General features: G+C 39.9%; 1 protein-coding gene across 1 annotated transcript in view; it reads right to left on the bottom strand.

The window, feature by feature from the left end:
• ANO6 (anoctamin 6) overlaps positions 1-22,246 on the bottom strand; it is a 78,377-nt gene that overhangs the window by 48,668 nt on the left and 7,463 nt on the right. Inside the window, exon 2 of the mRNA XM_076331739.1 lies at positions 2,273-2,349. Within this exon, the coding sequence (XP_076187854.1) occupies positions 2,273-2,349 (77 nt within the window). The remainder of the gene's footprint in view (positions 1-2,272; positions 2,350-22,246) is intronic.

The following is a 22,246-nucleotide window of genomic DNA, read 5'->3' as shown; positions in this document are numbered from 1 at the left end:
ACTGAAACTGCCCAGTGGCTGACAAGGAGGACCTGACATGGAAGGAGCAGTGCAGAAAAAATGCTGCTAAAACTGAGCAGAAATTACAACTGCTGGTAAACATGAGTAACCAAAAATAAAAATTGATTTTGACAGTTGATTTTCAGTAGAAATAAAAATAAATTCTACCAAGACTGCTCGGAGGAGACTGTTCTAACCACAAGGTATATGACATTCTGGCTGGTTTGATGCTATTTGTCTTCATATAAATACATTAAAAAAATTTCATTGAACCACAAGGAGAGTCCAAGAAGGATTTTTATAACATCCTAGTCAGGGCACTCAGTTGGGAAATGGAAGCACTTGGTTCCACATCATGCTCCGAAAAATGTTTAATTCTTTTTCCAGAGACTGAAGCGGCTTCAAACGAAGAACACCCTGCCGCAAAACGCTGCGGCAGGGGCAGGGGAGGTGAAGGTATCCAGCTCCCAGAAGAAAACTCATTTCCTGGTAGTTTGGGTATTTGTTTCCTACAGCAGAGGCAGGCACAAACCCCCCTGACCCATAACTATGACAAGTGCTTTGCCAGCTAAGCTGCTAGAGCGGCTTCCCAAGGCTCTGGTGCACCTTGGTGCAATGAAGACTGAATCTATCCCTTCATTTACACTGCTTTTGAAATGCACTACCACTACAGAAATCCTTTGTCTCTTTCTTTTATGATTCTGTTTCCCATTTCAGTTTGATATGAATCAAAATAGCTTTCAGTTTGGTGGCCAGGCCAAAAAATAAATCATCTAAACAGCTCCAATCATAATATCTACATATAAGTCAAGGCAGGCTTAATTCAACCCCCCTGAATTTGAATGCTTCATTTGCATCTTTTAACTTTTTAGCTCATTTTTCATTGTATTGTATGTTCTCCTAGTCATATAAAGAAAACAAAGTATTTCCTTATAGGCAGAGAAGTCAGCAGGACCTGGACCTCCACAGTCATAACAGACCTCCTCTGTGCAAGCTAAAGGGATAACTAGTAGCAGCACTAGCAGGCTGTCATTCCTGGAGTAGGATCTAGTAGACAGCGATAAAGAAACGCACAGGCAGGTTCAGATATTTGTAAATAGCTGGTAGTTTAAATGTCAATGTCTCGGACAGGGCTGACTGGGAACCAGCTCCAGCTCTCATTACTTGGTGGCACCATTAGAGTACTTTTTTGAATGATTTCTCTATGTGAAAACCGCCATGAAGCTCTTAGGTGCTCAAAATTAATGGGTCCAATGAGCAATCCTCGACACTGTTGAACCTGTTTCTTTATGCCTTGTTCTCCTGTAACGCTGATCCACTTGTAGAGGTAGCTTGACTAGAAAAGACAACCTATACACACCCAAAGCCAGTGACACTAACCTCTGTCATTAGAGTAATGAAACACAGAACAGGCTTTTTTTGATTTGTATGGAGCTAATCTTGCTCTATTAGCTTTAAGATAAGTATATGATTTTACAACTTTTTTAATCCAGGCTTATAGCTATCTCCTTGTGCAACTGCAGACCACACTTGTACCACTCTAGGGGAAAAAATAAAATTGGACTTCTCAGCATGCCCGTTGGGCATCAGGTTGGCAAAGCATGTGCCATGGCAGGGCTTGTTTGGGTCGACTGGCCAGCCCTTAGAGAAGAATGAGATCTGAGGCAGGGGATCTTGAGCTAGAGCCAGAAACCTGTTAGCTGCAGAAAACATTAGGCGAGCTGGGGAACTTGAACTTTGGATAAAGGGAATGGACACCTCCAGGTCTTTTTTCTTCTTGCCACTTCAGTAGCTGACTGGAGTAAGGAATTTCTTGGTGTCTCCAAGATTTCTGTAAAAATGAATCCCGAATGCACGTCAGCCAACTAATACCTGGGTGTGTATGAATCTACAGGATATGTGTGTTTATATGTAGGGTGTGTTCATAACTATTTATCCTTGTATACACACACAGAAATCCTATACACGGGTGTACAAAATTAGATATAGAAAGGACATGTATGTGTGTGTGTCAGTTTATAGTGAATATATATTGGTCACTTTTAATTGAGTCCAGTGCCTGTGTCAACCTGCACTTTCACATCTGAGTCAATGACTTCAGGTACCTTTAGGGAAACAGAGATAGATACAGCAACTCAGATTCAGTCACACAGATGAACTGCATGTGCTGCAAATGCAAAGGAACGCTAGTCTTCTGGAACAGCTACTGACTGTTGCATATCTATACGAGAAAAATTACAAGTAGTCATAGTTGAAGTAAAGAAGTACCCACCCATTCAGGAGTATGAAGGTTTTGCTCATCTGGCACAGTTCCGTAAGTGGGAATAATCACCTGGTTCAGTTCCAAGACTAAAAATAAACATAAAAAATAAAAACATTTTAGCATTTTTTGTGGTAGGTGGGTTTTTTTTTTTTTATTTTATTAATGGATTGTGGAGAAGCCACATTCAAGTAACATTCACTCTATAACAGGAATGATTTTCACATAACCTAGTGACACACCTACAAGTTCAATGTGTATTGATGCCCCAGTGACTCCTCGTACATTTCCCCAATACCTGTTAAAAACCAACAACCTGCAAACTGAATTGCTTTCCTGAAAATACAGCATAAAATAAAAATGATCTTGTGAAGTATGCTCCTCCATGATACCATTATCAAGCACACTGGGAAAACTGGCCACCAGATCAAGCACTGGATAACACACAAATTCATCCTAATAAAGCTGCTGGAAACAAATTACAGAAGCTCTACAATCGCTGCAAGGTATTGGTTTTGGTTTTTCAACAAATATTTTTGGGTCTTAAGAAGAAGTCAGATAACATCCTGAGGCTGAAGATAACATCAAGCGGCTGACGGGAGAAGGCTGCTTTCTGCCTACGCACGGCAGGCAGGTGGACCCCATGTGTTATTTTTAGATCCTTAAAATAGAGAGGTGCCTTAGCCAAGTCGGTCCTGCACTGAGGAAAAGGTCATGGATATCAATGGTACCTAAATGCCAGTGTTGTCTGGAAAGGATAACCTCAACTTATCAAAAAATACTATAACACTAAAAGAAAATCCCCAAACTCTGAAATAATCCAATTTCTAGTACTCTTAGAAGGACAGCTAAACGCTGATTAGATACAATGCCAGGACAAACATAACTGATATGCCTGTTTGGTTTTTTTTGGCTTAAAAACTTCATTGATATGTGGCCGAATTCTCAAGAATTTTTAAGAAGCTTTTTTTCACTGATGATGCTCATTTATACCAGCTGAAGATATGTCAAAACACTTAGAAACAGAGCACAAGACCGCCCTTTACAAATCAACAGAATTCTCTCATGGCCTCTAAGCAGCTGAATTCTCTGGTTTAAACACTCTTCCATAGAGTTTGGTAGGGACTTTGTTCCAGATGTTGAGCTGTCAGTTTCCAGATCTCTGCTGTGGGTGATAGCGTACACTCTAGGGAGAGGACAAAAGCAAGTCCATGAATTTTTCCATCAACATCGTTTCAGAACCATTTGAGTCATAACCAAAGGTTGGCCCAGCTCAATAATGAAAGTACGTGAGCTCTCAAAAACATTAACATCTTTAGAAAGGTTTCTCAGCATTTAAAAAAAGAGCAGGAAAACGTGGACTAGTGCAGCACAAACATCACATGCTGAGACCATAATATGAGGACTCAGAAAACATGAGCATATCTCAGCAGCTACTGCAAGATTGTTGTATATGCACATCATTATATTTTAATGGGTTCAGCTCAGACTAGTGTGAGAAAGGCAAATACATATCCTTGGTGTCAGTGTAACGGGCATCACCCTACACTCCTTAGGGCATTCTTTATTCTCTATCTGGACACAAAGATAACCAGATACAAAGTGCTTTTGAAAGCCCACAGAAGAGGGAATGTTTCTGCCCACGTATAATGGGCAGGGTGAAGGAGAAAATAAGCATCCTGCTTTGAAATACAAACATCTGAAACTCTGTGAGCCATTACACAAAACAAGCAGATGTGGACACAGACACGAAGACTTCTGCCAGCCACTGAACTGCAGTAACAAGAATCATGAGTTAAAGTGGCCTTTTTGCTAAGTCTTCATGATGTGTAACTAGCTACACCCCCCCCATCAGTGCTGTCTAGAAATCCCTTCAGCCAGAACTGAAGAGAGGGGGGACACGTGGCATTCACAGCAGGAAGGTTAACTTCAGTTCTCCCAAATCCTGATGGATGTGGGGCTGGCCAGGAACATCCTCTGTAAAAATTTATATGACTACAATTTGCTTCTGCCTCAGTGTCTCTGGCCAGCATATCTTCCCCATGATATGGTGTCATGCACACTTTATCATTTAATCAATATTTATCATCTTAACGCATTTTAACTTGAAACACCACTCAGTACAGTCTCTGGACCATTGATCCAATGAAAGGACTCATGCAAAAGGGACCTGCCACTCTCACTTCTTCTGGGACATCAGCCCAGAACTTCTCTCAAATTAAATACAGATTAATGTTTGTATGAAGGCAAAAATACAGAGCTTTGACACTACCTGAATGTGTACTTAGGTCAGATTTGTCCTAGCAGTGGTTTGCAAGGATAGCTGTGCCAATTTGTTCAGTTTTTAGCTCGAAGAGACCCTTCTAGTCTCTCAGAGAGACAGAAATGGTACCTGCAAAAACTCAGCTTTGCCAGAAAAAGCTGCACCCACACAAAGCGCTTTTCCTACCCCCAAAATCATTTCATGTATTTCTCCCACTTCCCCTCCAGCGTTATAGTAAGGTCAGTTTGAAGTAGGGAGGACAAGAAAGAAAATTGCAGTACAAAAGTGCTGGACTTTAGGAAAAAACTTTCTAACAGTGAGAACAGTAGAAGAGACTGCCTGGAGAGGCAGGTGAGGTCATGTGAGGTCTTCAACATCAGAGATGCTTCAGCGCAGATTACTTAAATGAGCTGGAACAATCTAGGCCAAGTTGAACCAGGCATGAACTTTAGGAGGATGGCCTAGATGAGCTTCTGAGGTCCTTTCCAGACCCAGTTTTCTCTGAGTGTAAGTCTGGCCATTGTGTTCTCATAGTTATGGCCAAAAAAGACCACCGTGCTGAGATTTTATATTAAAATAATATTCCTGCTTACCTCTTTCTTCTTCTGAGGCATTATCACTCCTGTTAATGTTTGGGTCAGAGCACATCAAGTGTAGATCCTTATGTTCTACCACTTAGCCAAGTAAAGCAAAGAAGGTGTAAGGGAGCAAAGAAATCTACTGGATTTGTGTTGGCATGCTCTGATTTTAATTGACTGATACATCAAGTTCTACCTTCAAGCAATCCTGGCAGCGTATGCTTTTGTCAGAATATTTTATCATATTTCTTTGAATTATAATAATAGATTTTGAGTTCCTGCTCAGCAATACCAGTTGGTCTTTGATTTGGTCCTTACAAAAGATGCTGTTGCAAAAATTTTAAGTACTGAATCTGCGCATGCTACTTTACAAGAACATCTCAGTTGTATCTGAGCTGCCAATATACCAGTGGTATTTCCAACTGCCTGGAGATCATTCTGCAATCCAGGACACTGAATTGCACCGTCAGTATTTCACACCTTACCTCAAAGTAATACACAAGTATTAAGAAGCCTATGTTAATCCCACGCTGCTTTTTTATAACCTGCGTACTTCCCACATTTTGGGCCAGGCCATGGGAGATGAATCCTGCTTGTTGATTCTACCAGTGATTTGTTTTATGAGTTTTCTCTATGGCTTTGCTTTCTCACAGGTTGGCCAGCATTTCTGACTGGATTGAATAAAGGTCCTAAAATACCTTGAGAATCAATGAAAAATGTCTAGTGTTTCCTTTAGTTAACTGATATTGACAGTGAATGGTTTTGGAAGTTCAGTAATCTTCCCATTGAATAACTCAATTTTTAAAGGCTTTCATGAACATCACTAGTAGCAATTTCTAACTATTGCTATGGCAGAGGTGAGAGGCTACGGCACACTGATAGGCATGGAAGACGCTCTCCCTTTGGAATAAATATAAAGAAGAATTAAAACTTTCCTTGGAGTCTGAATAATGAAATAATAGAAGCTGCCCAAAGCACAGGCAGTAGGGATGAAACAGTCTTTTTGAGACTGTAAGTTAAGAGGCCTGAGAACGGAAAAAAAGCAGTATCCAGAAGTGAAAAGAAAGATGCTGTCCAAAAAACCATTAATGACAAAAACCCCACAAAGATATTGGAGAAGCTGATGTCTGAAAAGACCACTGGGCTTGGCTCTATAAGCAAGGACATTGTCAAACATGCCTGAAGTTGCCAAACTTTTTGTGCCAAAGAAATTCTTGGCCATCATTGATTTCCTCTCTAATGGAAGTAATCAAAGGTGAAAAAGGGTAGCAGCACTCTTTAAGCTTGTAAATCACCTACATAAGCCAAACTAATAGGCACAGAATTATTCTGAGAAACCAAAAAGGTTTTACAGCACCAAACTCATAGTACCTGGTACTTACTCCAGTTCCCTCAACAGACCTGTGAGACATTGCAAAGGACAAGATCTCAGCCCTGGCACTGAACACGGTACCTCATGAGCAATCATGAATGTAAAGCCAGGAAGTGATGTCTGGGATCCCCCAGGGTCCCCAGGCATTGCTGCTTTGTTATAGATATCATATCACTCCTCACCTCCCTCAGAGTATTATGTAAGAGTACTGACCGTCTGCCACAGAAGTTTGAAAAAGTGTGAGTCCCAAATCCTGTTCTTACAGCGGGGAAAATAGATTAGTAGAATATTGTGCTCTCCTAAGTACAAAACTGATGTGCTCAAGAGTATCTGCTCAGCCCCTCAGTGGGATCTGCCTGCTGCGTAGGGTATCTCCTCCATATGCGGGAAAGTTTACAGTACAGTTACAGAAAATGAGTTGTTGCAAAGCTAGACTGCAGTGCTGGGGCACATCAACTTCTCTGCACTACCTGGCTGCACACACAATGCTGTCCTACAGCAAATGCAGGTGGAAAGCATGGGAGGAAAGGGTAGCAGGCATTTACTGAAGGAGAACACTGAATAGATGGCGTGCTTCAAACCCACACCCTAGCTTAGCTCACAGCGCTGCCCTCGTGTAGCCGTGCCTTAGACAACAACCTTCACCGCATATAAAAATGTAAAAACATAGACACACTTAGGTCTTCTAGACCCAAATAGATTGCGAAGAAAATTAATATAATAACAAAATATTTCACTGACTGGAAAACATCAGGAAATATTTACACATAATTTTTATCTGAATTGACACATTCCCCAAAATGTTTGTTTGACAGCCCTGTCACCACATTAGAACAGAAAAAATAGTCATTAGTAAAGTCTATTTGTCCTAATGAAAATGAAATGAAAAGATTGGATCAGGTTTGCCACGGTGAGGCTCAGAGTACTGGACGGAGTCAGATTGTTCCCATCTGCTGGGATAAACAAGAAGATCCAAAGACTTTGGATCTGGGCTTTGCCCAGATACTGCTTTCTAAGTAGAGCTGATCCTGCATCACACAGCTCCTCAGAAAACAGACGGACGTTGTGGTAGTGTCTCCTCATCTCAGCAGGCTGCAGTCGTGCTAGCAGAAGATCGGTTTTGTGGTACCATCATGCACGGCACCCAAGACGCAACCAAGCCCCAAGCCCCACCTCACAGGTACTGTCTCAGAAGCCACAAGGAAGCATGAAGTAAAATACTTGATATGAACTGAGTCCTGGAATGACTGAAAACTACTCTGAAGCCCATCATGTAATCGAGTCAAATTACTTTCACCTTATTTCATAAAAAAGAACACACTACTGCTGTCTGGAATAAAACTGTAATGTTTCAGAGAGATTCATCTTCTCAAAAAGGATGAGCATTGACACATCCAAGACAGGGTACCACGTGAGGAAATGGCAATCACTGTCTGTATCAAAACTGAGGAAATAATAATGAGGGGAGAGCATCATTTTCAGGTGAATCAGTCTAAAGATCCGGAGACATCCCTGAATACCAGCTAGGGACTGCAGTAAAGCCACTGTCCTAAAAAGGACTTTATGTAGATGGCAGCTTCCTTAAGAACGTCCAGCCTTCTGTCTCTTGGTCCAAAAATAATAAAATTATGGTACTGAGGTATAAGATTCTGTCCTGACTTTTGGGGAGAGAAGGGGGGGAAGAGAGGGACAAATTTATGCCATGTTGTTTTAAATGCCCCAGAAGATCAAAAAGGCGGAGAACTGACAATACAAAGGAGTTTCCCTACTGAGCAAAGATTTTGCTTTTCCAAATCTTAACACTTACCCAGAAAGTGAAGATATCGTTATAAACATGACTACAAGCTCTGGAGCTATGAACAAAAAAACCATTGAATATATGCTATTTAGACTAGACAAAACAGCTGCTTTCCTTCCTGTTAATTTATATCAGATTTTCTATATATTAATATATTAATTATATATGTATAAAATTAATATATTATATATGTATATATAAAACTAAAAAATTAATCTAATAGTTATTACTAAAAAAAGCCTATCAGAACAGGTCACAACCTGTTTTAAGGGCTGATCATAGAACAAATATTTTTTTCAGTTAAATGTAAACTATTCAAGTCGTATGTAATACTTGCTGAAATCTGAAGTGAAGTAAAACCATTGCACAAGTCGAATTTTTCTGGAAACAGAAACTGTTGGACTGATATACTGGTTTTTGACAGCCACAATCTCTTTTGCTGGTGCAGAGTATTTTTTTATTGTAGTTTATTTCATATGTTCGGTTCATTGTATAGGAGTACTCTCAGAGCTAAGAAACTATTTAGGAGTTGAAAAGGCAAGAACATGTATTTTCCCTTTTAAATCTATGAATCAAAGAAAGAAAGAGACAATGAGATCCGTGGTTCTAAAACAAAATTAATCAAGGCCATTAGCTTCCTTGAGCTACTTTCTCTGTTAAAAAAAATCAGTTTTAAAATGTAAAATATCCCTGATGGTCTTGATCCTTATATATCAAGCCACATATAAAACAGTCTCCTTTAATCACCTAAACAATTTTAAACAAAAAAAACCCCATCAAATCCTCCTTAGCTAGGATGATATATTAACCCGATTTTTTTTCACTTCACAGAGTAAATGAATAAACACAAAGAGTTAAGAAAAGAACGTCTTAGGTTATCCTTCCAAATGTAGGTCTGATCTTTTTATGTTGCTCCTTACTAGGTGGACACATTATTATCGGGATCTTTTTGATGGTTAAAGGTCTATCTGCGTTGAAGTGACTTTTCCAGACTAGCTCTTCTCTGGGAACAGTCTCAACCCTGCTCACTTATGAGGGTAGCCATTATGATCACAAATTATCAATGGTTTCACCTCATTCCATCAAAATACTATTGGCTTGCACTTAGCAGCATTCATTTCTTTAGGTTCAGTTATTTTATTGGAATGTGTTTAAATTAGTTTTATTTTATACCTGTAGGCCTTATTTGAAGAATACATGCTACTAAACCCAATATTCTTCCCTTTTTGAAAAGTTACGTACTTGAAGTGAAATGTAATTATTTTTATCACAAACTATATTTTATGACCTATTGTTTATAGTTAATAAGAGATCTATACAGCTGCCTTCCGTGTGAAAGTCTTGTTCTCTTCTTACGGTCGCCTGCAGTCTTACAGCACGTGAGAAAACCGATGACAATTAGTAATGCCAAAATGGTTTTCCAAACTGTCAAAAAATTACGTTCTTTGTGCACTCACACAGAGCAGATCTGCAGGTATCGTCAACTCAAAACCTAATCTATGCCACATAATAAGAAAAACATTGATTTTAATTTCAGATGTGCAAGCATACCCAATATGAAGCTACAGATGCTGTTGGATCACAAAGGAAATGAAATGTCTGTCTTGGAAGATGATTCTTTCTTGTTTGAAAGACTATTCTTCCCATTAAGTTATCTTCTCTTACAGCTGTGCAAACAAAGGATTGGGAACATGTGGTATGACTTTCAAAAATAAATACTCCTTCATGACTAACCCTAAACAGGAAAACATTCAGTTGGGAATATAATGCAGATTATTGCCAGTCTAACACCCCATGTCCTGAAACAGCCAGCTCAGAGTTGGGGTAGGGCACCAAAAATAATAAAGTAATTAGCAGGCAGTTATAGAACAAGAAATTAGACTTTGTGGAAATGAGTCTGCTGATAGCAGTGCCTAAATATTTAAGAGGCACTGAGTTGGAAGGTTTAAGGGGCTCAGTAACCCAACTGTCAAACAGTTCTTGTGTGTCCAGAGCTCGGTGTGGGACACTTGCCCAAAACCTGTGGCAAAAAATCCTAAATCATTTCAATGAGACCTGGACTAGCCCCAACTTCAGTTTCGAAAACAAACACTGGGCTAATGGCTTTTTAGTTACAATTCTGTGAATTCAGAGTAATCTGCTGAAATGGAAATGCTGGCTCCTGGTTTTCGCTGCTGCAATGCATGCCAGAACCAACCTGTCTGCATCCAGTCTGCACATCAGACACCAGTTGACTGTAAATCACTGCAGAAATTCAGCTGCTAATTAGACTATTCTAAACACTTTTTCTGAAGCTAAACAATTTATCCATCTTCAGCTGAAATGGCTGTCAGAAAGAATTATTTTGGCTCTCATCTGTCAATAGGTGATACATAGATATAGAAAAAATTTTTGGTTTTAGACTGTATTAACATGCCTACCTGCTACAATTTTAAACAATATTTGGTATGTTTTTTGCTTGTACACGGAATGCATACATGTCAAATAGCTAGCTACCTTTGTCAGAGTATAAAATAATGGAATAAACTGATCAAGTCAGAAGGCTTCAGACTGATAATCTTTTCAGGCATTAATCTCAGGTTGGAATATGGGCTTGAATCATTCTCTCTTCGCCACATATACCTTCTTATAATCTATTAAGTAATTTAAATATATTAAAATGATGCAACAAATGAGCCTTCTTAAATTTTTCAATTAAGGGCTGCTTTATTTTAATTATATATGGAATCAGGTAGCATACTGCTGTAATGTTGACTGTCAAATAAGCCTGTTTCATTATTGACTCAAACTATGTCACATTGTTACATACTGAAGCACACATTCATACATACTTTTATTTCTTTCATTTTTAACAATAGTGCAAACATTGTCATTCCTGCTGTCAAAAATGCAAGTTCTTAGTTTAAGAAGGTTAAGAAAAATAACTACCTCAGTCCCATTAAGAACATAAGACATAAGGGATCAGCTGGGTCATTGAGTCCAGCACCAGCTTACAGACAGCTCTGATTTTTAGTTTTGTTCGTAGGTTCCGAGAGAAAATTTTCTTTACTTGGAATAATCTGTTTAAGTCTGAAAAAGGGATCAAGAAGAACAGGCTGCTGTTTTTTCTCTTGCAGTGAATATAATCCAGGTGGCAGGGAATGAAATCCACTAATTCTAAAAACCCAAAAGGCATTAGGACAGAAGGTGTTAGGCATATAAAGTTACAGATAAATTCCTGCTGAGATATTCAAAAGTGTCGAAGCAGATTGACAGTTTTTATGCCAAATTATATCAAACACAGCGTATGGCCATTAGTGACCAGAATCAATCCATCAATTTCATTAATCAATCCATCAATTTCATTAACTACAGTTAATGTTTCGCTTGCTTACTAAATTATTTTAAATGCAAAATGTTTTATAAATGTACTTTCTTCTTATGTATACAGCATATTTAAGATAACTAATAAACATGTTTGCATGTTGTTTTTCTCCATGGTTAATTAATTCTACTTACCAACAAAATGCATCTAAATACAAATTCAGAGTAAATAGTTATTATCTTACAGGTAAGAAAGAAGTAATTCAACAACAAATTAAAAATCAAAGTAAGTGTGCATTGAGCTATATACCTGCTGAGATGAATGGAATTAAAGAAAGGATGCAGGCACCTAAAACAGGATTTGGGAGTAACCCAAACATTCAGGTCCAGAAGTACAAACCAAAACCACGGCTGTGCAGCTGCTGGGTGACAGGAGCCTCCCTGCCTCACCGTCACGCATGGCGGGCATTCCCCCTGGGGGTCACCAGGGACCAGGCTGGGTGTAGCCCCTGTGATGCCCTCAGCAATGTCATCATTCAGCAGAACACAACGGTTTTACTGTCTTAGCTGCTCTACCAATCAGCAAGAAAACCTCTTTCCCTTAGAAAGCCTTTTAAATAAAAATTCAAAACATGAATCAAAACTGTATATAGGTTACTACTTATTACGACCTGCAAATTAAATCACTAACTTCAATCGTTCCACTTTAGTTGATACTGCTTTACATGGTAGAATCGGGTTTTCAGGGCTCTTAAAAAAAATAGAAACTTACAGCCAAATGTGGCAAGTGAGCAGATTAATAAGACCCCAAACTCAAACTCACAAACACTGAAATAGTGCTGGTTCAAGACTGTCTGTCATCACTGACGCTTATTTTAAAGAAGACAAAGGAAGGAATTGCATCCTGGTCTTCCCATTTCAGAAGTGGTTCTTACTACATAAAAGGTAAAAGGTACACAGCGATACCACTTGATCTAGCTCAGGAGATGCTGGTGGATGCAAAGGAAGTAATTTTTCATTATAAAACCCAAATTGTTATTCTTTTTTCTTCAGGACCCCACCTCCTTTTGTATACAAGATGGGGTTGCGATGAGGATGAGTCCAGGTTTGGTTAAGGAGGAGGGCTTGTCCATCTAGACCTTTAACTTGTTCTTGCAAAAGATGGATAGGATATAGAGACTGCAGGAAGATTGAAAGGAAGAAAGATTTTCTGATTGTCAAAGAATTTGCGTTCAGCCTTGGAGAAGTGGTGTAAGCCCCAGCTTTGGCATCCAATACACATGACGCTGAGCACGCTGCTTGAACAAAGTGTTGCCCAGCTTTCCACAGCAGAGTTTTCAAGCTAACTGCCCAGGCTGTTACAGCTGGGAAGCTCAGCACTTTTACAGCAGAGCTGGGCATCTGTCACTCAGTTAGCTGGAGAAGTGCAGTACTTCGAATAGCAAGATTGGGAAATGCTCTTATTTCTGAAAAAATCAGTCCCAAAGCATTTGTGATTGGTGAGCATTTTTTGGACAGCTTTGTATGAAACACAGAGAGTTTATCGGCCATAAACCCAGAATGGTGTTAATAACTGATTGCGCAAAAGTGCTTGAAAATGAATTATTTTCTTGTGGCCCTCTAGTAGATGTGTTCCAGGGGGGCCTGCTGGTGGGATGCAGGTCTCTCTGTTCAGCGCCTTGTCTTTGCACAACTCACTCAGAAGTGTTTTACATTCCCCACATCTTATCACTTCAGCAGCCTGCATTCCTATCACGGGGGTCTGGATTCCTGAAACTCCAGCTCTCCTTAAAAAGGGAGTTAGGCAACCTGACACTCCCGTTGGATATAGTGCTCAGATGTGGTAAAAGCACCATAGAAACACAGGGGAGGAAAGGAATGAAAATGTATGCTGTGCAAGGCTTGGATAATTTGAGTTAAACAAGGCTTGGAGCCATGCTCTTAATGAGGAAGAGAAAAAGAAATCTGCAATTACTACCAGTTTACTGAATGAAGCAGTGGACTTAAGAGGAAAAAAAGAACAGTATGATTGTGTAATTAAAAACTGTAACATGCATGCAAAGAAATGGCAGGAAAATTGAAGTTGCCTGGGCAATGTTAATGCTGACATTGCCCAACGTCTAAGTGCTTGACTTCACAACCTTAATGTTAATATTTTTTAGACATAATACGCAATTAGCCGCAGCCAATTAGGGATACTGTGGCTCCTGTTGGTAACTGGTAATATTTACATTTAAATATGGAGAACAATTACTGCTGGCTATACTGTATTATTTAATTATACAGTCAGTTTAGAAATGAAATTATATCTGAAGCATTTGAGAGATTCCCTTGAGCAGAAGTGATGGAACAATTATTACTGCAATCTGGCATGAGGAAACTTTGCTGAAAGTCTAGAATTTCACCTAATCAGACAATTTGATTAGTGGCCCATGTGTAGGAGCACTCTGCGCTGCTGATGAGTAATTTCAAAACGCACTGTAAGAAAAGTAATCATAATAACTATGGACACTTTTCCTTAGCAACTCGCGTATCAAATTTATTAAGTTTTAAAAGTCAGTTCAGATAATGTAATTAGTGTAAATTCAGTACCATGATAGAAAAACAAACCAGTCTGTGTTTTAGCTTATTGCAGTCAGTATGAATAAAAAGTTCTGGATTCTGCTGACAATTCAATTCACGATGCCCAGCAACTACAGCTGGGCAAGGTCTGACAGCTTCATGCCCAACAGCTGTGGCTTTGAAGACACAGAGGTTTCTAAATACTTTTTGGGAAAAGAGGTATTAACAAGAAGGATGCATGTATACACACAGCTTTCTAGTAACAGTAACGTGGGCAGACTGACGGAAAACAAGAATATGCTCTCTTTGCCTGGCATTGAAAAGTCCACTATAAAACTAAAGAGAAATAAATAGATGCATGTGAAAATACCAACTCAAGAATCTTATACACAAACACATCTGGAAAATATGAAGGCAATAAAAACAAACTCCAGAGTGATTACAAACATTTTTCCCTGGACTTTGAGAACCTGGAAGTAGAAGGAGGTAAGATTTCAACTGTCATTACAGTCCTTTTACAAGACAAGAAAGGAAAAATGCAGTGGATTTCTTTGGAGAGAGAATGCCGTGCTGAAGATCCTGGTTAGGTGACATGAATGCGCAGATCAGGCATTGAACATTTATCAGACCAAGCCTTGAGCTTGGGCAGGGTTGGTAATGCTACAAGCTTTCCAAGGTAACACCACCATCAGACCGCACTTTTGGCTGCAATCAGCCTCTTGTTGGGATGGGTGATCCGTGATCTGGCTTGTGAGCCTGATTGGTGGCTTGTCCTATCAGATGTAAGAAGGAAACTCACAACTTGCCTGGGGTCATCCAGCTGCAGGCCTTAGTGCTAGCGAGCTCCTGGCTTTTGTCCTTGGACAGACTGCCTGCTCCCAGTCCTCAACTTTATGTTATAATGGAGTCTTTGGCCTATAGCTTGCCTTCTGTCCATGTTCTTGCCTTGCCTTTTGACTGTAAGGCTGTTCACCAGTTTTGCACAAGCTCAGTGATTTTTAAGAAACAGAGTGTGTCTGCAGCCAAAGAAGAACAAGGACACATAAGAACACAAGAATGTGCTTATGGATCACCTCAGTGGTCCACCTAGCACAGTCTCCTGTCCCCAAGAGTGGCCAATGGTGCTCTGGGTCAAAACCGCCATTCGATGTTCTGAAGTGTAAGATAAGGGCGCGGAGGCAGTGAAGTTCCCATGGTATACGATCAGGCAGAAGCAGTATCTTTTTGTTTTAGATCATCTCATGGCTTTTTAATTAATGAATTTCTCTCTACACCTTTTGAACCTGCAACTGCTGCTTACACTTCTTGGCACTGGGAAGAGTGAGGAACAGCAAGTTTTGATTCCCCTCCGCTCCATGAGGTGGCACAGTAGAAATCTTCTCAGGTGTATTACATATTACTACACACTCTGAGGCAGACACCGTAGATACCCGAGGAAAAGTATCAACAGTGCTGCCCATGGGATAGCGAGAGCTTTTTGAGTGCTTGATGTGCAATGACGTTAATAATGTTATTGGGTAGCTAGATATTATGTCACCCTAAGATTTGTGCTTATCAGCAACACATATAGAAGGATCACTCCCTGGGTAATGTCATACTTCAGATTTCAGCATGGTCACCCACCACTGGTCTGAATAGGTCTTTCAGAGCGGGAACAGTGACGGCAGCTTTAGACCCACCAAAGTAAGCACAAGATAGTGTGGCGTAAAGTGCCATTTCTAGATTTCTCTAACAATTGTTGCACCTCCCTAGAAGATTAGCCATCCCAGAGTGAGTAAATTCAGTCTAAGAACTTGTCAGGAAAGAATGCAGGTGAATTTTAAAGTACAAGTCTTCTTTTGATTGGCAGGTAGCATCAAAATGTGGAAAATAGGTATTTTGATAGCTTATCTCTGGAGGAAGCAAAAAGAAGTCAGGACTAACTAATGACGCTGATGAAAAATGACTGGCTTTGAATCTTAGGTACCCTTCAGCTATAACAAAAGCAAGCAGCAAGAATAATAAGGAGGAAAAAGCCAAACAGAAATTCTCTTGTTTTCCTCCTATCATCTCACCTATACCACAGTGCAATTCCATAAAATCTTAAAAAAAGCCCACAAAAGAGGAGATGCAAGCTTTGCTTTGGAAAGCATAGAAAGACATTTTACTTTGGTGTCTATAAAGAGTCCTGCTAAACTGTTTTACTGTGTTATGAACATACCAGATGGCAGTTACACAGGAACAACCATAGGGCTTGCTCATTTCATACAACATGACAGATCTTCATGAGAGTACAACCAGTGTGGAGAGACCCAGCCATACCCCTCTTCCCAAACTCATTTCCACTGAGATTCTAATCCGTTTCTTCAAAACTGTGGAAGTGAGAGGATGTAAAAAAATCAGTTTTCAGATTAAAAAAACCAAGCAGCCTCTACAGAGTTGGTTTTCATTTAAGCTTAGGTAGGATTGCTTAAACATCTCATTATAACAGTAGGGAAAAAGCAAGTGTGATGGGCTGTTAGGAGGCTAGTCATAATCCCTTGACCCTGGCTATGCTGAGTTTTGTTTTATTTTTAAGAGGAGACCACAGTGGCTTTACTGCAGATTCTATTTTTTGTGTGGAGGGGAAGAAAATCCAGTAAATCCATCAAAAACATTTTCTCTTTACGCTTTATCCTAAGTATGGACTGCACATATCAATAACTTGACATATGGACATACTCATTTATAACTCACTGAAAAACTACACAAGCTGTGAAACAAATGCTGCAAGCAAACATACAGAAACAGAAGAATACAAAGACAAACCAATATCCACTTTCTCTATACTGTTTTTTTTTAGGCCTAACTGTATTTATAAACCAAAACTCACAGTGACATTATATTTAGAGCTCTAAGTTTAAATGCAAACTCCATTTTGGAGGCATTTAGCACTCAGTCCTTCTAACCGGTTATCAGTTTTCTTGAAAGCATTAGAGTGATGGAGATGTTGCAGCACACAAATCAATCTGCTGCTCTCCCTTCACATGGTGGAGGTGAGACCGAGAATGAGGAGGAGAGGAGGGCTTCAGGAGTAGCAAACACCAAAAAGAGACAGCAAGGAGGTGACAGCGTTAGTTGTACCAGCCATTCTGTAATGCACACTGAGGGGACTAAGAGGGGCAGTCCCAGGCAGAAGATCTCTGGTGGCCTCACCTCTGAGCTCTCTGCAAGAGGCATGACCTAGCCTTTAACGAAAAACAACAATATCACACACTTGAGGAATATTTGAGGTGGGACAGCTAAACTCCAAGCCATATTTTTGTGCCTAGAATGAACAATGCAAAACATCTCCACTGATTTTAATAGCAACGTACATTCTAAAAATCAGGGATATACATTTGAGACTGAAACCTTTAGCTGAGATGTGCCTTGCCTGACTTCTTACTGTCCCATGTCAAGGTGACATGTTACATGAGGGTCCACAGATATGGAAAACCCCACATTTAGAAAAGTACTGGCACTTTCATTTCCCTTGTATTATGAAATGAAGCAAACATGTTCAGTTAAAAAAAAAGTGGAAAATTCTGCTCATGCACTTTCAGAGACGAAGAGAAAAAGCACAGTGCTGATCCCTAGAAACACGTATAATTCAACATTTCAACTGCTCTGAAAGTACACTTTGCTCACTAGACTGCAAGGAATTTTTTTAACATCAAACATACATTTTCTCACTTCTGTAGACTTCAGTTCCCTCCATTAGCACAGTTAGAAAGCTGCCTGATCATGTAAAAGAAAAGCTTTGTAATCTTACTTATTGTCATATTTTTGACCTGCATTCTACACAGACAAAACCTTAAATGTTGTAAGTACTTGCTGTATCAGTCCCCTGCTGCACATAGCACTGATGGGATACACTCGTGCTGAACTCACAGAGCTAGGATTTCAATGGCCACCTTTCCTGTAGCCACAGACTTTGGTTTAATTTAGTATCTGCAAAGTGGAGCAATCCCTGAAACATGAAATCACCACACGACTCCTCTGCCCCAGTTTGCTACAGGTTGGCACTTTGGCTGTCTGGCGCAGTGTGGACCCTGAGAGCACCTTATGTCACTTCTGAGTGACATTTCTCTTCTGCATGAGCCAGATCTGCTCATATGGAGTCAAACTCGGCACTCTGAATGCTAAGAGAATCACTGACCCTAAAAGTAACAAAATAAAACGGTGAAGAAAATAGCGAAGGGCATGAAAAAGAACTGAAAGACTTTTCCTGAAACCAAACAGGATTTCTCTGGAGCTTATTTTTGTGTGCAAGGTGTTCCTGAGGAACATCCTGTTGAGGAGAACGGTCACTGGGTTTGCTCAGTGAACTGTACGCAGTGAGAGATGCAGAAACTCCTCTGATAGACACATTTGGTCTTATCTTAGAGTGCAGGATAAACATCTATCCCCAAAATATTTAATTAAACTCAGAGGAAACAAACAAAAAAAGAAAGACGAGGATACACCAGCCACAACTGATAAATGGAGTACTGTTGTTTACACAGATATTTATCCTTCCACCATCAATAGCTTGGGAAGATAAACCACTGAAAAAAACCCACTGAAAAACCCCGACTCTGAACAGCAATATACAGTCTCTGGGGGCTGAGACTGCAACATTTACACACTTAAATAACTTTATGGATGCTGACAGTTCCACTGAACTCAAAATGATTGTTCTCATCTTTGTGTCATGTTTGGCTTGTAATAACGTCCCTACACAGCCTGGTGTGCAGAGATGAGCAGCAGCCTGCTACCTCATTTGTGTGAGGACTATAGGAGCAAACTGTAGGTAATGCTATAAAAATCAGGATTCCTAACGTCAGCTGAGAGGAGTACGTGAAATTTTCACAATGTAACAGCTATCAGAAGCACTACACTACTTGGGTCCAAACATCATAAAATGTCATTGTTTATATGTGTTTTCTTTCCCTGAGAAATTTCAGATGAGTTGTTAGTGAGATCTGACTTAAATCAGCTCTGTTAAACCATAATATTGCTGATATTTTAAGAGATACAAAGGATAAAACCAAGAAGCAGTGTAAGCCATTTATAAATTTTGTGCAAGCACTCTACCTTCCCTGCCTAGATCACATGCGTGCCCAGAACCTGGCCTAATAAATATGCATATCTCTGAAGGCTGATTTGCTGAAGGACTGTGACCTAATGCTTCGGCGGAGACCGTAGAATTAACCCTCTGGTCAAGAGTACGATAAGCTGTTTTTTCACCTGCTCCAGCGCCGCAGCACATCACTGCACAAATGCATCTGGACTTCTGCCAGTCCCTGGTGCCTTCTTGAACCTGAAGGGGTTTTCTTCATTGCTTAAAATAACGTGAAGTTGGGGTTTTTTCCTATCCCAGAGCAACTAACCCAAATCAGCTGTCCTTAGGCAGGGAATATAAAGAAGACAAGCTGCTTTTGCCATGAGATAGACTTGCCAAGATCAACCCCAAACATACTGTGGAAATTACTGCCCAATTACATGGGGAACGAGTGTACCTTGCCTTTGGTGTATTTTACAGGAGGGCAGCCCATGCACAGCTGTTGCCCCAAGCTACAAACACAGCTTTTCTAGCAGCCAAGCTGATCCCATGGTGTTCCTCACCAATGCCAAGCCTCCAGGCAGCTGTGGAGCCTTTTCATTGGGAACTGAAATGATTAACCAAAATTGTAATTGCAAATCGCTGTTTAGTTAGATTTCAATGCCTATGGATCAATGAGTTATCTAATTAGAAATCTTAAGTTTGAAATATGTTTATAAAATTATACCCATTGCTCTTAAATTTACATGTCTCCGAGGAGATATATTTGAATTTCTGTAATGAGTTTCTCAGAATGTTTGCTTTAAAGTATTTCCTACACTCAGCTGTTATACAGCGTGTTTACAGGAGGGTCCCAAAAAGATACTTTTAATTACTTTGCCTATGAAAATATTAAGTTTAAAGTCAAAACCTACAGGCGTTTCTGAGCTACTTTGTGTGTGTAGGTGCAAACAGCCGTGTCTGTAAGCATTCCCACTGTTGGACCCAGAGTTTAGAAATAAACTCTATACTTTTGTTTCCTAATCAGGAAATACTCTGTAGTTTCAACAACTGAAGGACTCTTCAGATTTTTCTTCTAACGGCTGCAGCTTAATAACCAACTTCTACCTAAAGACACCTTCTTTTGTGCATAAGAGGTCTAAAAGAGAGCCTTGCTCTTCTTGCAAACACCAATAAACTTACAGAAACATCTGGAGCTCTATTTGGCTGGACTGCATTGCCCCTGAAGCTTTTTCTCTCCTCACTTTATTATCAACAAGGAACAAGTTAAAAAACCAAAAAACCAGCATTGGCTCATTTATTCTTCAGGTCGTATTGATTTCTTTTTTTCTTTTTTTAAAATAATACATTACATGTTTAAGTCTTACCAAATACTGTAGGAGTTTTTGCTGGGCTGTTTGTCTTAAGCACAGCCATCAGTTTATAGATTAAACTGTCCTTTTGTGCAAATTCCTTCTCGTCTTTCATAGACAGCAGAATAATTAAATGAATTTAATTATTTTTCCTAGAATAAATCAGTATATACGGAGATGATGAAAAATTTAATAAAGATATTTCCTCCATTAGGGACTAGTTCTGCATTCTCTGCTATGAATAGCATTTACAAAAAAAATGCTATTCCCACTCTCATCAATGGGACTGCTCACAAGGGTTTATAAAGTGTGCGTTGTTTGACCTCATCCTTGTTCATTAATGCCTATAAAAACTCCATTAGACTACTTAAGGAAAAAACACATAGAAAGAGAACACTAATAATTTTAGTGATATTGCACACAAACTAATAAAACTCTCTGGCAATGCTAGAGCCCTCTGGATCATCATCTCAGTCTTGTTTTGTTAAATGTTATTATCTCTAACTGCAGTGCCAAACCTCAAGCAATGGAATTTTTTTTTGCAAATAATTAATGGTATAAATGTAGTCTTTTTTTCCTGCTGGATAAATTACCTATGAACACACTGTGATTTTTACTATAGATTAAAAATATGCATGAAAATGCCACAGATGAATTATTTCAATTCACTGCACCCACGGTTATATTACCTTAGTCCTATGCTGTAGCTTATTTTCCTGATGAACTGACTTGGAAGAATCTTTATGCCACTGTTTATGAGTTCCTGACCAGATAAATATGTGAATAGCTGCACTGGTCGGCTTTACCCTTATGAAGACTGTCAGAATCCTTCCTCTTTCCCTTTTACTTACTTTCTTTCTTAGTCTGCACCCAGGTCTCAATGGATGTTTTGCCTTTACTTCCATCTCCTTACTCTTTCCATCTCTTTGACGCTCCTTATTTTACCAGACCCTTCAGTCAAGACCCCGGTCTGTGCTACAGGAGTCTCTCCACTGATCTAAGTTCTAGTCTTTGGTGCTTATCTCAGGCACCCTCCACTAACAACAGACCCCAGCTGCTCCACAGGCAGGACGTGGCTCTTCTTCAGCTCCTCCACTGTGCCAGATCACAGCAGCATGTCCTTGGATTACTAATATCAGCTCCCAGCAGCTTTAGCAGGGTTGCTACACCGACAACATTTTGTAATCGGCTCTCATATTTTCCACCCTCATCTGCAATCCAGATGACATTTTCTCAGTTAAATATTCCTCCCACAAAGGAAGGAAAGAACCCACAATCTTTCACCCACTGAAAAGTCACTAATCTCATCCCCTTCTCCTGACCAAAACGCATTAGCTCTGGCACCACCACAGCACAGGAGACTCACTGCATCCCCACACAAGTGCTTCTTGCTCCCACTCTACATTACAAATTCTCTTCCCTACCCAGTGAAGATTCCTTATCTGATTGTAATTTCCCAAAGTAGTAACGGTTGAAGGACAGGTCACAGGTCTCTGCTGCAGCAGTGGAGCAAGAACCAAGATCTTCCTGTAGACACTCTGAATAGTCAGATCCACCCAAGCTAGAAGCCCACAAGACAGAAACACACCATGGACGCTCAAGTTACCAGACATTTAGCCTGCTGCAGCAACTGCTCTCAAACGGCACTTAAACAGAAGAGAGGTGGTGGCTGTTTCCTACAGAAGAATACCGGCGCAGCAGCTCATTCTGATGA

This window comes from Aptenodytes patagonicus, chromosome 1 (genome assembly GCF_965638725.1).
Source record: "Aptenodytes patagonicus chromosome 1, bAptPat1.pri.cur, whole genome shotgun sequence".
NCBI classification, from domain to species: Eukaryota; Metazoa; Chordata; class Aves; order Sphenisciformes; family Spheniscidae; genus Aptenodytes; species Aptenodytes patagonicus.
Note: the sequence above shows the minus strand (reverse complement) of the source record. Positions and strands in the feature narration are given on the sequence as shown.